Source organism: Mustela lutreola, chromosome 4 (assembly GCF_030435805.1).
Source record: "Mustela lutreola isolate mMusLut2 chromosome 4, mMusLut2.pri, whole genome shotgun sequence".
NCBI classification, from domain to species: domain Eukaryota; kingdom Metazoa; phylum Chordata; class Mammalia; order Carnivora; family Mustelidae; genus Mustela; species Mustela lutreola.
The window spans coordinates 11,456,958-11,469,862 of record NC_081293.1 but is presented as its reverse complement, the minus strand read 5'-3'; the positions used below and the strand labels follow the sequence as shown (position 1 = coordinate 11,469,862).

The following is a 12,905-nucleotide window of genomic DNA, read 5'->3' as shown; positions in this document are numbered from 1 at the left end:
GGGCTGGCTGCACCTGCCCGCACGCGCAGGGCTCCCAGAAATCCAGGGAGTCACAGCAGCCGGAGTCGGGGAGGGGGACAGGAGGAGTGAAGCAGAAGTCAGGTAGGTGGAATTTCGGGGTCCTAAGGGTGTTTGAAAACTGGGGTTGGGGCTGCCAATAATACTTGGTTATGGAGGCAAGGTGTCTATCCAGTGGGACCAGACTGGGAGGAGGGAAGAAGAAAGTCATCAGCCATGGTCAGAGCATCACCATGCCCCAGGTCAGGGTTGGGGACTCAGAGAAGCAGAGCAGCGGCAGCAGGACATGAGACATGACATAGAGGGCAGAGACTTGGAGGGCCCGTCCCTGCCCGCTGTCATCGTCCTTGGTGCCCAGCTTTGGGGCTCCAGGACCAGGGGCACTGCTGGCCCTCTGCTGCCCCCTGGTGGCCACCAAGGGAAAGGCGGTAAGCTGAGCCTGAGGCTCTGGACCAACCTTGGCCCATGGGTGTCAAGTGTCAAACCAGTGTCCCCTCATCTTTCTCCGCTGGAAGAACAGACAAGGACCCCTGGCCTTGCTTCCTCTTATTACAAATGCCCATCAGGTCTTAGGATTCTAGCCTTGGGCTTCCGGCACCCCTCTCCACAGCCTGTCTGGCAGCTAGGGTGGCCCTGTCCCCTCCAGGAGGTGCCAGCTCAGGACAGGGCCTGACTCTGAGGAAACCATGAAGGCTCGGGGTGCATGGACCAGTTTCCAGACTCTGGCAGCTCCAGCCCAGCCTGTCTGAGAAGGCTACTCCACAGACCACAAGGAAGCTGGTCCCTGGCCGCCAGCTCCTTCCCCCATTCCATCTTGGCAGCCACAAGATCCTTTCCATTGCCCCTGATGTCCAGAAATTCATGCATGTCACTGCCCTGGCCCTTGGTCCAGTCCCTAGGCCCAGACCTCCTGTAGGTCCCTGCTGAGTCCCAGCACTGGCCCTTCAGCCATCTCAGCCTCACCGGCCTCCCAGCTTACCCCTTCTCCTCCTCCAGGAAGCCCGCCCTGCCTGTGCCACTCGCCCAGCTCCCCCCACCTCTCCCACTTGCTTCTCCCGGTGTCCACTTGATACCAGAGTTGCAAACGGGCAGCGTGTTGGTGGATGTTCAGCCTGTGTGGTGTTGTAGAAAGAGGTGAATAGTGGGTTCGTTGCCAAGATTTAAAACTGGAGAGATTTCACATAAAAGCTTGGATTTCAGCCCTGGGCCCTAGCAGGAACTGCTGCGTAGCTTGGCACAGCCCAGCCCGCCCACTTGGCCTTTAGTGTCCTTATTTGTGTCTTCTGCCTGGCCCGTGCGGGCTCTGGGGTCTACGGCTGGGAGGTCCAGCCTCTTCCCAAGGAGACTCGCCTCTTTGGGATTGCTCAGAACAAGGAGGAGCCTGGCCCAGCAGAGCTGATTCCTGGAGCCTTTGTGGAAAGGAAGAAAGCCTGGCGAAGAGAGGCTGAGGCCTCGAGCCACCACTCTCTGGGCAGAACCGGCCTGGGGTGGGGGTGGGGGGTCGCTGGACCACAGCTGACAGCAGCTCTCAGGGCTCCGTCCTTTCTAGGCTGTGACCTAGTGCTTGCCCTCCTGCCACCTTTGACTCCTTTGTTTGAAGGGGAGTGGGGGGCCGGGGAATGGTTCTTGCAAGTCTCTCCCTCTGGACCACGAGCCCCGGGAGGCCCACCTGCGCACTGGCTGTCCACCACGGCCCAGCCCACACGGCGGGCAGCAAGTGCGTGTGGACGGAAAGCACACAGCGGGTGCCGGGGTCCTGGAGGAGGAGAGGGCTGGACCCCCTCTGGGGTGCAGGCCGTCCGCCTTGATTTCAGTCTCAAAGCAAGCAGGGGTTTCCAACAGCATACAGGCGCCGTGCTCAGTGAGGCAGGGAAGAGAGAAGCACAGGTGGGGTCACCTGACCACTGGATGCCTGCTGGTCGGTGGTGGTCCCCCGGCTTCACAGCCGGCCCCATCTTACCCCTTTCCCAGCACCCCCAGCACCCCCTTCACTCCTGCCAGCCTCCCGGCCTCATTCACACCTTTAGGCCTGGGGCCTGGCTGGTTGCTTCTGCAGCCTCCTCCTCTCCTAGGAACCTTCCCACCTCTGGGTTCTGACCAGGACACTTCCATCCTGACTGTCCGTCTCCCCACTACCTCCAGATCAAAACCCTCCTGACCTGGCTTTCAGGACCCTCCTGCAGCCTCCCCAGCCCGCCCCCAGCCCGCACCCAGCCCCCCCTTCGCCCTGAGCTGTCCCCACGTTCTCGTCCTTCACCCAGACTCACAGGCCCGCCCTGCCCTTGCTAGCACAGACCCTCCCCTGATGCCTTCCCCACCCCCCACTCTGGGAAGCCTGTTGCAAACACCCTTTCCCTGGGAAGCCTCCAGCCAGCCCCCCACCCCCCCACCAAACTGGCCGCCAGGTTGTGTTCCCCTGCCGCCGTGGTGTCGTCCCTGTATGGTCCTGATCGGTGCCCCTCCTCCCTCTCGGCGCAGTGGTGTGCGCCAACCAGGAACACGTCTGCAGAGTACTTAGGAGTTGAGTAAACGAGCAAGGGAGGCCTGCAGAGACGGGCATGCCACCTTGGCGAGAGCGGACGCGACTCCTGCTGTCCCGCAGGCCCCAGGCATCCGAGCCCAGCGCCAGTGTGAGACCACCCTGGGTGCCTGGGGTGATGTGGGCACTGCAGAGCCTGGAGGGGGAACACTCGTGAGAGACATGGCCACAGTGCTCGAAGCCCCAAGCTCCTTGTGGCCTTCAGCAGGAGGAAAGGCCCACCAGGCATGACCCTCTCCGGGCTCTCTTGTCACAGCTGCTCACCAAGGATGCAAAGCAGAGATTGGGCTGCCAGGAGGAGGGGGCTTCGGAGGTCAAGAGACACCCCTTCTTCAGGAACATGAATTTCAAGCGCTTAGAAGCCGGGATGTTGGACCCTCCCTTCATCCCAGACGTGAGTAGCCCCCCACCCCAAGCCTAGGCTGAGCCTGTGCACCCACTCACGACCTTGACTGCGTGCATCCTTGAGCTCCAGGAGGACAGGGCCAGGGGGCGTGGGAGGATGGCGGGTATGCGTGCTGTACCCGCGGCAGCTCGCGCTTCTGGGGCCCGGCTCCGTGGCAGGCACTGCTGTCAGCCGCACGCATAGGTGCGTGTGTGTGTGCGTGTGTGTGTGTGTGTGTGTGTGTGTGTGTGTGTGTGTGTCTATTGTCCCCACTTTGCAGGTGAGGAGACTGAGGCCTACAAGGGGGTGTGTGACTTTCCCAGAGTTTCCAAGCACCACAGCTGGGAGCCCAGGCCAGGACTGTCCAGCCATAGAGCCCAGGTGCCCAGCGGTGTGCGAAGGGCGGGAGGTCCTCCCTGGGCCACGTGGCTCTGTGGCCCTGAGCCCCTGGCATCCCTTCTGTCTGTGGAGGATGGGCCAGAGGCCCCAGCTGTGGCTGCCCTCATTCCCATGGAGATGCTTGGAAATCCTGAGCCTGTGGGCTCCGGGGAAACAGTCTGCTGGGGGAGTGGGCATCCCCGGAGGTGCGGAAGAATGTGAGGTCAGAGGCCGTGTTCCGTCACCGTCTGGAGAGAGGGGTGACCAGCAGCCGGCATGCGGGTGACAGCAGGAAGGAGCCCCTTGGCAGATCTGTGAGAGCAGCACAGTCCCCGGAAAGGCACCCCCCTGCCCCGCCTCAGCACCCGAGGCTGGGGCCACCAGGTGTGACTAAGCGAGCGCTCTGCCCGCAGCCCCGCGCCGTGTACTGCAAGGACGTGCTGGACATCGAGCAGTTCTCCACCGTGAAAGGCGTCAACCTGGACCACACGGACGATGACTTCTACTCCAAGTTCTCCACGGGCTCCGTGCCCATCCCATGGCAGAGTGAGGTGAGCGGGGTGGTGGCCGTCAGCACCCTGCAGGGGGCCACTGGGCCGGGAGGACAAGGCCCGACCACGGCGCCGGTGGCGTGGGCTTCGGAAGAGGGAGAGGAGGCGGGACGGACGTGGCTGCCCAGCTGACTGGCGTGGGAGCTCTGGCTGGAGAGAGAACAGGGACTGGGGCTGGAGCGGAGGGAAGCCCGTGTGCTTCCACGGGATGGACGTCGTGGGGCAGGGGAGGGCAGGGGACCCGACAAGGGGCAGGGCGCAGAGCACGTGGGTGACCTGGGCTTGGAGGGGGGTGAAGAGGGAGATGAGGCGTGGGTTTGGCGGCTGGACGGCGAGACACCCCCGTCGGTGGAGGCAGCTGGGGGAGGCCGACGGGGCACAGGCCGTGGCAGGCGGGGAGCGGTCTGGACCCGGGCCCCTGAAGGACGCGGGGCAGGTGGAGGGCCTATTGGGCGCAGGCTCAGGGCCCGTGGCGGTCGCTGGGACTCTCGCCCAGCCCCGGTGACTAACGTGGCCCCTCACGCGCCCTGCCCCTGCTTCCCCAGATGATAGAAACCGAGTGCTTTAAGGAGTTGAACGTGTTTGGACCCAACGGTACCCTCTCAGCGGACCTGAACAGAAGCCACCCTCCAGAGCCGCCGAAGAAAGGGCTGCTCCAGAGAATCTTCAAGCGTCAGGTGAGAGTCGCCCCCTCCGCGCCCGGCTGGCCTGCGTCGGGCCCTGGACAGCCTGGGCCCAGGTACCTCCCTGACACTGGACCGGTGGCCTCCCTACGTGTGGGGCCCCGCCCAGTGAGGGGATCCGCGGGTGGAAGGGGCAGGGCCAGCCCAAAGCTCATCGCTCACCGAGGGGCCTGGGCCTCGGCACTGCGGATGACCAGGGTATGTTCTCGTTGTGGGGGCTGCCTCCGTGGCCTGTGCCCACCAGGCATCAGTAACCTCCCCCCAACCCGACTAATCAGAAATGTCTCCAGACCTGGCCCCATGTCCTCTGGGAGTGAATTCTCCCCAACGGAGAACTGCTGCCCTCTCCGGCCCTTGTAAAGACTCAAGTTCTGTAGGTGACAATGGCACGTGACAATGGGAAGGCAGAACGGGTCTCAGAGAGGAGGTCCCTGCAGAACCTCATGGCTCCTGCAACAGGACCCCCAAGGTGGACACTGTGGCCTCCAGCTGGCAGCCCCAGGAGACTTTGCCCTTAGGAAAAGGCATTCTTCCTCAGAGCCTGTCCCTGGATTGAGGGTTTCGCGTAGGCCAGATGGAAGAAATGTCCCCGCAGGCCTGTGAGAGCCCACTGAGGCCCTCACCTCATCCCCCTTGCCCAAGGCGGCCAGAACAGCGCCCCCCTCCTGGCCTGGGCCTTGCAGAAGGCTTGGCCCCACTGTGTCCATCCAACTGGCTGGGAGTCTCCATTATTTACACACACCCCCCAATCTGGCCCTGACTCCAACCCCCAAGGAGCCGACCCTCTCCCCAAGATGGTGAAGGAGGAGAGGCAGTACCGCTCGGGTCCCCAGGCCCCCAGCCTGATAGAGGTTGGGGGTGACTGTTGCTGGTGCTCTGCTGTGGAGCTCCCTCTGCACCGAGTGCTTTCTGAGGGCTTCTCTTACTCTCCACAAAAGCCTGGGCCTTAATTCAGCCGTCCAGTCGATCAGCCAGTATGGAGCGAGTGCCCCTGCGTGCAAGGCTGTTTCCTTAGGGTCTGAGATGCACCGGCAAGCCAGACCGGGATCCTGCCCTTTGAGCATCCTAGTGCAGCACGAGCCCAGGATGGGCTCCCTTTACCCCACTTCACAGATAGGGAAACTGAGGCTGAGGAGGGTCAAGGAACTTGCCCAAGGTCACACGGCTAGTAAGCCCATATGAAGGATCTGGGGATAATGGCAGGGAGCACGGATCGGCACATGGAGAGAAAAGGCAGACTGAGGGCAAGTTTGGGGTTTGATCTGAAAGCATCATGTGAGTTTCACATCCCATTCCGAAACAGACTCCTGTTGGTAGACTATAAAAATATAACTTGTGAATGCTTCCACCGAGTAAAATTGAAGCTCCCCAAAGAAAGGACTGTCCCCTTCCACACGGCTGGGTCCCTACCATGTACTTGGTGCCGAGACTCACAGACCCGGGGTTCAGATCTGGCCCCGCCACTTCCTGCCACTTGGGTGGCTCCGTGCTCACCCGCCCCATCGTCTGTGGGCCCTCCTGAAAGGTCAGCACCCGGGGCCAGCAGGAGGTCTGTAAGAACCCGCAGCTCCTGGTTCTTGGGTCCGGCGCTCGCTGAGCCCTCTCTGTGCCCTGCCTCCTGTCACACTCCACCCGCCCTGTACAGAAGCACCTCGTATCCCACGGGGCACGCAAGGCAGCCAAGAGATTGAGGATCTTGCTCAAGGTCACACAGCTAAGCGACAGGTTTCAGACCCTGGGTCTACAGTAATGAACCCATAGATATTCTAGGAGGGGCCGCCCTCTCTCTGCCTTGGGGTCCTCTTAATCCCATAGCTGTCCCCCGCCCCAAGGAGTGGCCCCTGGCTTTGAGTCTGTAGTGGAAGAAGGCACAAGGCAGCAGCTCCTGACCGTGACCCTGTTTTCAGATTCAGAGGCCCCGGTGCGTCCACCAGGACTGACTCTCTCTCTCTCTCTCTCTCTCCCCCACCACCCGCTCTTTCCTCCAGCATCAAAACAATTCCAAGAGTTCACCCAATCCCAAGACCAGTTTTAACCACCACATAAATTCAAACCATGTCAGTTCAAACTCCACCGGAAGCAGCTAGTTGGAGCTCTGGCCTTGAAGTCCGCGGTGGGACCAGCCTAGACCCTTGTCCTTAGAAGCAGAACTGGTGGACGGGGGGAGCTCTCCAGGAGCCGGGGAAGGAGGCCACCCACCTCCTCGACGCAGAGCCTCCAGGTTTCTCAAAGAGATTTCCACTCAGGTCTGTCTCCAGAGGTGGCCCTCAAGCCGACGTGGAACATTGCAATAGAAATCCAGCCGGATACGACAACTTGCACGTAGTTCGATAGCGTCATACCTAGAACTGAATTTTGTCTTTATTATTTTTAAAGAAAAGTTTTGTAAATTTCTCTATCGTCTCAGTTTACATTTTGTATATTTGTATTTAAATGAAAGTCAGACTCGGAGGGTGTATATTTTCTGTGCAGCCACTGTTAAGCCATGTGTTTTAAGACATTTTAGAGTGGGCAGGGTGGGGGGCGGGGAGGGGTTACCAAAAAAAAATGTGACTCAAGACTTCCAGAGCCTCAAATGAGAAATGTTTTTATTAAATGTAGAAAATGATTCACATTCCACCTTTAAAGGATTGGTTGTATCCATCTCTGTAGCCTTTCCTTCACGTTGATGTCACCATGCTGTTGGCTTAGAACAACCCGAATTAGGTGCTCCAGACACACTGGGGACTTCGGCCCCATCAGAGTGTTCCCCATGGGGTCTCTGGAGTCACCTGGGGCCAATGCTCATGTTTCCTTTAGAGGCACACGGTGCCTGTGTTTCTCCGGCCTTGGCCTCCTCTTCCTTCTGGAAGGCGCACAGAGCTGGGCCTCTTTCTTTCAAACAGGTTCTGATGGCTACAACCTGTATGTTCTCAAGATGCTTGCTTTTGGGGATTTTTGTTTTATTCCATTTTTAAAGGGATGCATCTCGATGACAAGGAGTAGTCAGGGAACCCCAGCTCTCCTGAATCCCGTGGCCCAGGGAGGCATCAGTGAGAGGGGGTCGGGGGGTCCTGTTGAATGAGTCCGTAGAGGGGAGGGAGGCTTGCCCAGGGACTTCAAGTGCATTCCTTAAGCGTTAACAGGGTCACAGGGTCTGGAGAGCATCCCAAGGCCCCACAGATTCCCTGGCCTAGGAGGCATGGGTGGGATTGGCTCTCCAAGCAGTGGCGTGGCTGAGGAGAGGGCCGGGGTACCACAGAAGCCCAAGACACACTCACTGTCCCTTCTTGGGAGAGGTGAGACAACGGCAAGCTCTAACAGGGCATCTCAAAACTGCAGGTGCAAATAGCCCCCAGGAGGACTGGGTGGCCTTCCCAGACCAGGGTCTTCTGAGGGCAGTCCCCAGGCCCTCGGAGCATGGCCAACCAGCACCAAGGAGCCACTGGCCTGTTGGCTCCACAAAGTGTCACCTCCCCCCTGCCCTAGCGGAGGGAGAGTGGTTGACCCCCCTGCTCCCCTGCCTGGCTGAGTCCGTGGCAATCGAGTCAGCCTCACTCAGAGCAGGTGTCGGCTGCCCACCATTGCCAGGGCTCCTCCCAGTGTGGGTCCTGCGCTACTTGCACTGGTCAAAATGCTGATTCCTGGCTTCCACCCCAGACCTATGGAATGGATTCTCTGGGAGTAGGGCCCAGGAATCTGCATCTTTAAGAAACACTCCAGAACATTCTAACATACTCTCAAGGAAGGGCACTGCTGCCTTAGCTTCACTGGGGCTTTGGACGCAACTCTCCCAAAACGATTTCTTCCTGTGACCTGGGCAGCTTGGAGCACGAGCTTTGAGGGAGGAGAGCGTAGCCGGCGTGGCAGCCTCCTGTCCTGTGTCCGTGCTCCTCCCTCGGGCGGCCACTGGGGCCTGGAGCTCACCGCCGGAGAGGGGCCGCCTTTGGGACCGACCGTTTTAGGTCACTCGACAAACACACGGCAGAGAAACAACAGCTGGGCTCCCCGAGGATCCTTCCAACGTGCAGAATTCATTTCTTCAAGACCAGCTCTGGCCTCACGAGGCTGCTTCTGTTTCCTTTCCTGGACTGCGTACGAGGTAAACGCAAACAGCCATACTTGTTTTTGCCAAGAAAGTGGAAAGCTCCTTGACCAGTATTTTAAGATCAAGCTCCTGCTGACCCTCCTTTCTCGATGGAAGGGACAGTCATCTTCCTGGGACGGTCACCAGCCCAAGCTCCCACCCTCCCTCCTTCCTTTTGCCCAGCTCACAGCAGCTGCGCGCTTACCGAATGGTGTTGAGGAGCGTCTCTCTTCACGCCTCCGAGCCCCACGCTGGCCGTCGGCAGCGCAGAATCCTCAAGGAGCAAGAAGGAAAACATCAGACTGTTCCGTGTGTTTCTGCATCCCGGAGCTGGAGCGAGGCTAACGCACAGGCCTCCGTGGGCCTCTTAAATGACAAGGGTCTTCCTTTGCCTTTGCGGCCTGTCCCCAGCACATGCCCTAGGCTGGGGTGCCGCAGCCACCGTCTCGCTGTCCCCTCCCGTTCCTTTTGGACCCATTCCTTTTGGACCTTCATTTCCTGCAAGAGAAGGGAAGTCATTATTTAGAACAATGCCTGAAAATCAGCCTCCTTTCCACCAAGTGCCCCAGTCCCCAAGACTCCCAAGGTCCTGCCCCTGCCCCAGCTTCTCCTCTAACTTGTCTCCTACAGCTGCATTTTTAAAAGATATTTTTAAATCAGGAAAACAACCGAATAAACCCCACCTTTCTCCCTATCCTCTTGTCTGGGATGAGGCATGTTTGGGCAGTGAATGGATCTTTTTTTTTTCTCCCCAGCATTTGAGCTCTTCACAGAAGGGCCTCTCTTTCTCCAAGTGTGACGTTTCCCTCACCGGATGTTCGCTGACCTTGTGCCTTTGAGGGGAGAGGCAGGGCCCTACAGAAACATCTCTGCTTCCACTTTTCAGGAGACAAGCTGCTGTCTCCAGTGGGACAGGGGTGATCTCTGCCACAAGCACCATGACGACAAATGTTTATAGAGCCCCCCGGGGGGGCACTCCCATAAGATCACCTACAGTATCACCAACGCCTGAGCCCTGCCTTCACGGGGAAGGCCTCCCCATCCCATGTCACCCATTCTCGACTCTTCTAGGCCGGGAAAATCACTCTTTAAACCGTGAACTTTCGAGAACTGCTCACGGGCATAGCTGCTGAGCTTTGCTGCGTCTCAAGAGGCCCCAGGAGGCTCGGGCCCTGCAATGCGCTGCTCTTTGCAAATCCTCAGTCTTGAGGGGCAAGCCGCGTGGGAGAGAGCAGGGTATCTGGGTTTTATGCACACTTGACAGTAGCCTGCCAGGACACAGGCGTTCTGGGGACACGTGTGGACGCCGCCTTGGCATCAAAGTCACGACCGGCTGCGGCCAGCTGCCCGCGAGCCCAGGGAGCCGCAACGACATGCAGGTCATGCCCTTGAAGTGGCCAAGGTCTCCGTGCCCCCCAAGGAGCCCGGCCCGCCATCGAAGCTCCTTGCCACTCTTCTACACCCCGTCCGTTCCTGGAAGGCTCGGGGCATCGGCTTCCCACTGACCCTCCCAAGTGAGCCGCTGACCCAGACCTCGCTTTGGAGGGAGCACCACTGCCTCCTTGTGCCTGGCATCCCAGGCTGGGCCAAAGGGACTGGCGGCCTCACGGACAACCAGGAGGCTCCCACCCTCCCCCTGACCCTAGATGAAGAGGAAGGGCTAATTGGGGGACATCGGCCCTCCTCTTGGGCTGCTGCATGCTCCCAGGTCCCTGCGATCACCTGCACCGTCCAAGGACAACCTCGGGCTCTCCTGCCCTCCCAGCCCCACCCTCTGAGACAGGACATCCTCACCTCACAGCCTCTGTTGGAAAGAGAAGGAGTGTGACCTCGCGGTGCATTCTGAAGCAACAGAGTTGAGTCCTGACCGGCAGAGAGTTCACTTCTGTCACAAGGGACCAGGACAGGGCAGCCTCGCCCCCAGAGGCCCCTCGCCCATGGGCTTTGGAAGACCGGGCTGTGCCTGTTAGAGCCTGCTCTGTGCGGGCCGGGTTCTCCGCTGGTCTCGTGCTGTGGACAGTGGTCCAAACACTTGAAAAGCTAGCTCTCCCCAGGACAGAAAGACACTTCCTAAAAGAAGAATCTAGAGGTCTTTCTCCAGTCCGTCAATAAGTCATTTTTGTAATAGATCAAAAGCAAATGTTCTCAAGTAGAAGAGCTTAGTGGCTGTTGGTAGTGTTACAGTAATAATCCTAGTATCCAAAGGTTTCTATTTTTTTTTTTTTTTCAGGGAAATTTTCACACTGATGCTGAAAGAAAATAGTTCCATTTTGGAGGTCATTCCTGAAGATAGCGGCTTTTGTTCTGCTGCTCTGAATCTTTGTACGTTCCGTCTAATAGGTCACTGTGCTGCTGTATCTAGATCAAACCACTGTTGTTGTTTTTTTTAAGAGAAATAAATTCCTTAATGAAAATAGCGTTGCATGCCTTTCTGTCTGCGCACGGCTGTTTTCCCCAGGAGGTCAGCACTTGTTGTCCTGCTTAACCTTTTACGGTTTGGCCCCACCCGAAGCCCCCCGGACCTCCCCCTGACCACGAGAGAGAGTTCACTGGGGGAAAAGTTGAGCTCCAAACCTCTAACCCAGGGGTCCCATCACAGGGGCTCTCTCCAGGACCGTCTCCCTGCCTTCCAGAAACCTCCACTGCCTGAGCCAGCCTGCCCAGCAGGTAGAAACCACCATCCTCCTGGCACGTACGGTCTGAGAAATTCCAGCCCCATATCACCAGCCCACCCACCATTTACACCCCTCTGCCCGGCAACTTTGAGCTCTTCCCAGGCCGCAGGGGGCAGGGGCAGGGGGCAGGGGGCGCCCTCCCTTCGCTGCGTCCACCTCTCCGGCCCCTTCCCTCCTGTCACTCCAGGCCGCTGTGGATTTGGTAAGGGCAGGCACCGAAATGGTCTCCAACTCTCATTTCCAGGAAAGGTCCAAGGCGGGCATCCGCAGGAGGCTCAGGCCGCTACCCCTCCTCCGGAAGGGGCGTCCACGGGGTGTCAGGATCTAACTGCCCTCCCCGGAGACCGTGAAGACAAGAGAAAGTCGGGGCCTTGGGAACAGGCACTCAAGGTGGGGTCGGCCAGGACTCCTGGTCCCGCCTCGCTGCCGGCCTGGCCAGCTGTCAGGGCCTTGCTCCACGGTCTGGGGCGTGGGCAGCAGGGAACAGGCCCGTCCGGGCGGCTAGCGGCTGAGTTCTCCTCCTGACTCACTCACCAGTGTCTGTTGAACTCCTGCTTTACCCACGGCCCTCAGAACCAAATCGGATGAAGTCCCTGCCCTCCCGGGCATTGTATCCCAGGGTCGCTGGCCACCACCAGCCGATAAACCACCAGGCACAGAGCCTGTCACACCGGGAGGAGCGCAGACTCACCTGGGCCGTGTGATAAGACACAGATCCTGACTCAGGAGGTCGGAGTCTGCGTCTGCGCTTCTGACCCGCTCCCAGGAGAAGCTGCTGGCACAAGGCCTACGCCCTCACGTCCGGCCGAGGTCTGCAGTGCCAGCAGGACCTTCGTTCCCACTGCTGTCCCCTCCAGGCACTGCATTCAGAAGTAGACGTGTCTACTCATCCTCCCATTTGCTCAGAACCTCAAGTAGCGGTTCTCAAACTCCAGCCCCTGGACCAGCAGCGGCCGCCACCCCCAGGGCTTTCTCAACCTCCCGCCCCGCACCTGATGGGGCGCTCCGGGGTGGGAGCGGGCCCAGGCCTGCAGGTGATGCTGGTCTACACCGCGCTTTCCTCGCCTGGAGACCTCGTTGCGCTCCCCGCCCGCAGCCTTGCGAGAGGACAAGGACCGCGGGCGCAGGTGGCGAGGCTCTTACTGTGAACGGGAAACGCTGGGCATCGCTGGCCGCCTTCGATCTTTACAAATAAGAGCCAGGACACGAGGGTATATAAGCGCACGGCCGCGCGCTTCTAAAAATGAGAGGAGGGGCTCTTGGGGGGGGTCACTCAGTCGGGGGAGCGTCTGCCTTCAGCCCGTGGAGTCCTGGGGTGGAGGTCCACGTCGGGCTCCCTGCTCAGCAGGAGTCTGCTTCTCCCTCTCACTCTGTCGGCCGCTCACCCCCGGCTCGCTCTCTCTCGCTCTCTCTCTCGCTCTTTCTCTTTCAAATAACTAAAATCTTTAAAAAAAAAAAAAAAAAAAAAAAAGCCAAAACTGAAAAGTCAGGTTACCTCTAGGGAAAGATGGCCGACAGGGGACAGGGTGAGGGGCAGATGGAGAAGCCAGACTTCGCCGCATGTGCTCCGTCTTGCAGACTTGACTTTGGAAGCAAGTACCAAATGAAAA

General features: G+C 59.3%; 1 protein-coding gene across 1 annotated transcript in view; it reads left to right on the top strand.

Moving 5' to 3' along the window:
- Positions 1-11,034, top strand: part of GRK5 (G protein-coupled receptor kinase 5) — a 209,569-nt gene extending 198,535 nt beyond the window's left edge. Inside the window, exons 13-16 of the mRNA XM_059173046.1 lie at positions 2,814-2,951; positions 3,734-3,871; positions 4,417-4,548; positions 6,543-11,034. Coding sequence (XP_059029029.1) covers positions 2,814-2,951; positions 3,734-3,871; positions 4,417-4,548; positions 6,543-6,641 — 507 coding nt within the window. The 3' untranslated portion in view covers positions 6,642-11,034. The remainder of the gene's footprint in view (positions 1-2,813; positions 2,952-3,733; positions 3,872-4,416; positions 4,549-6,542) is intronic.
- The last annotated feature ends 1,871 nt before the right edge of the window (positions 11,035-12,905 follow it).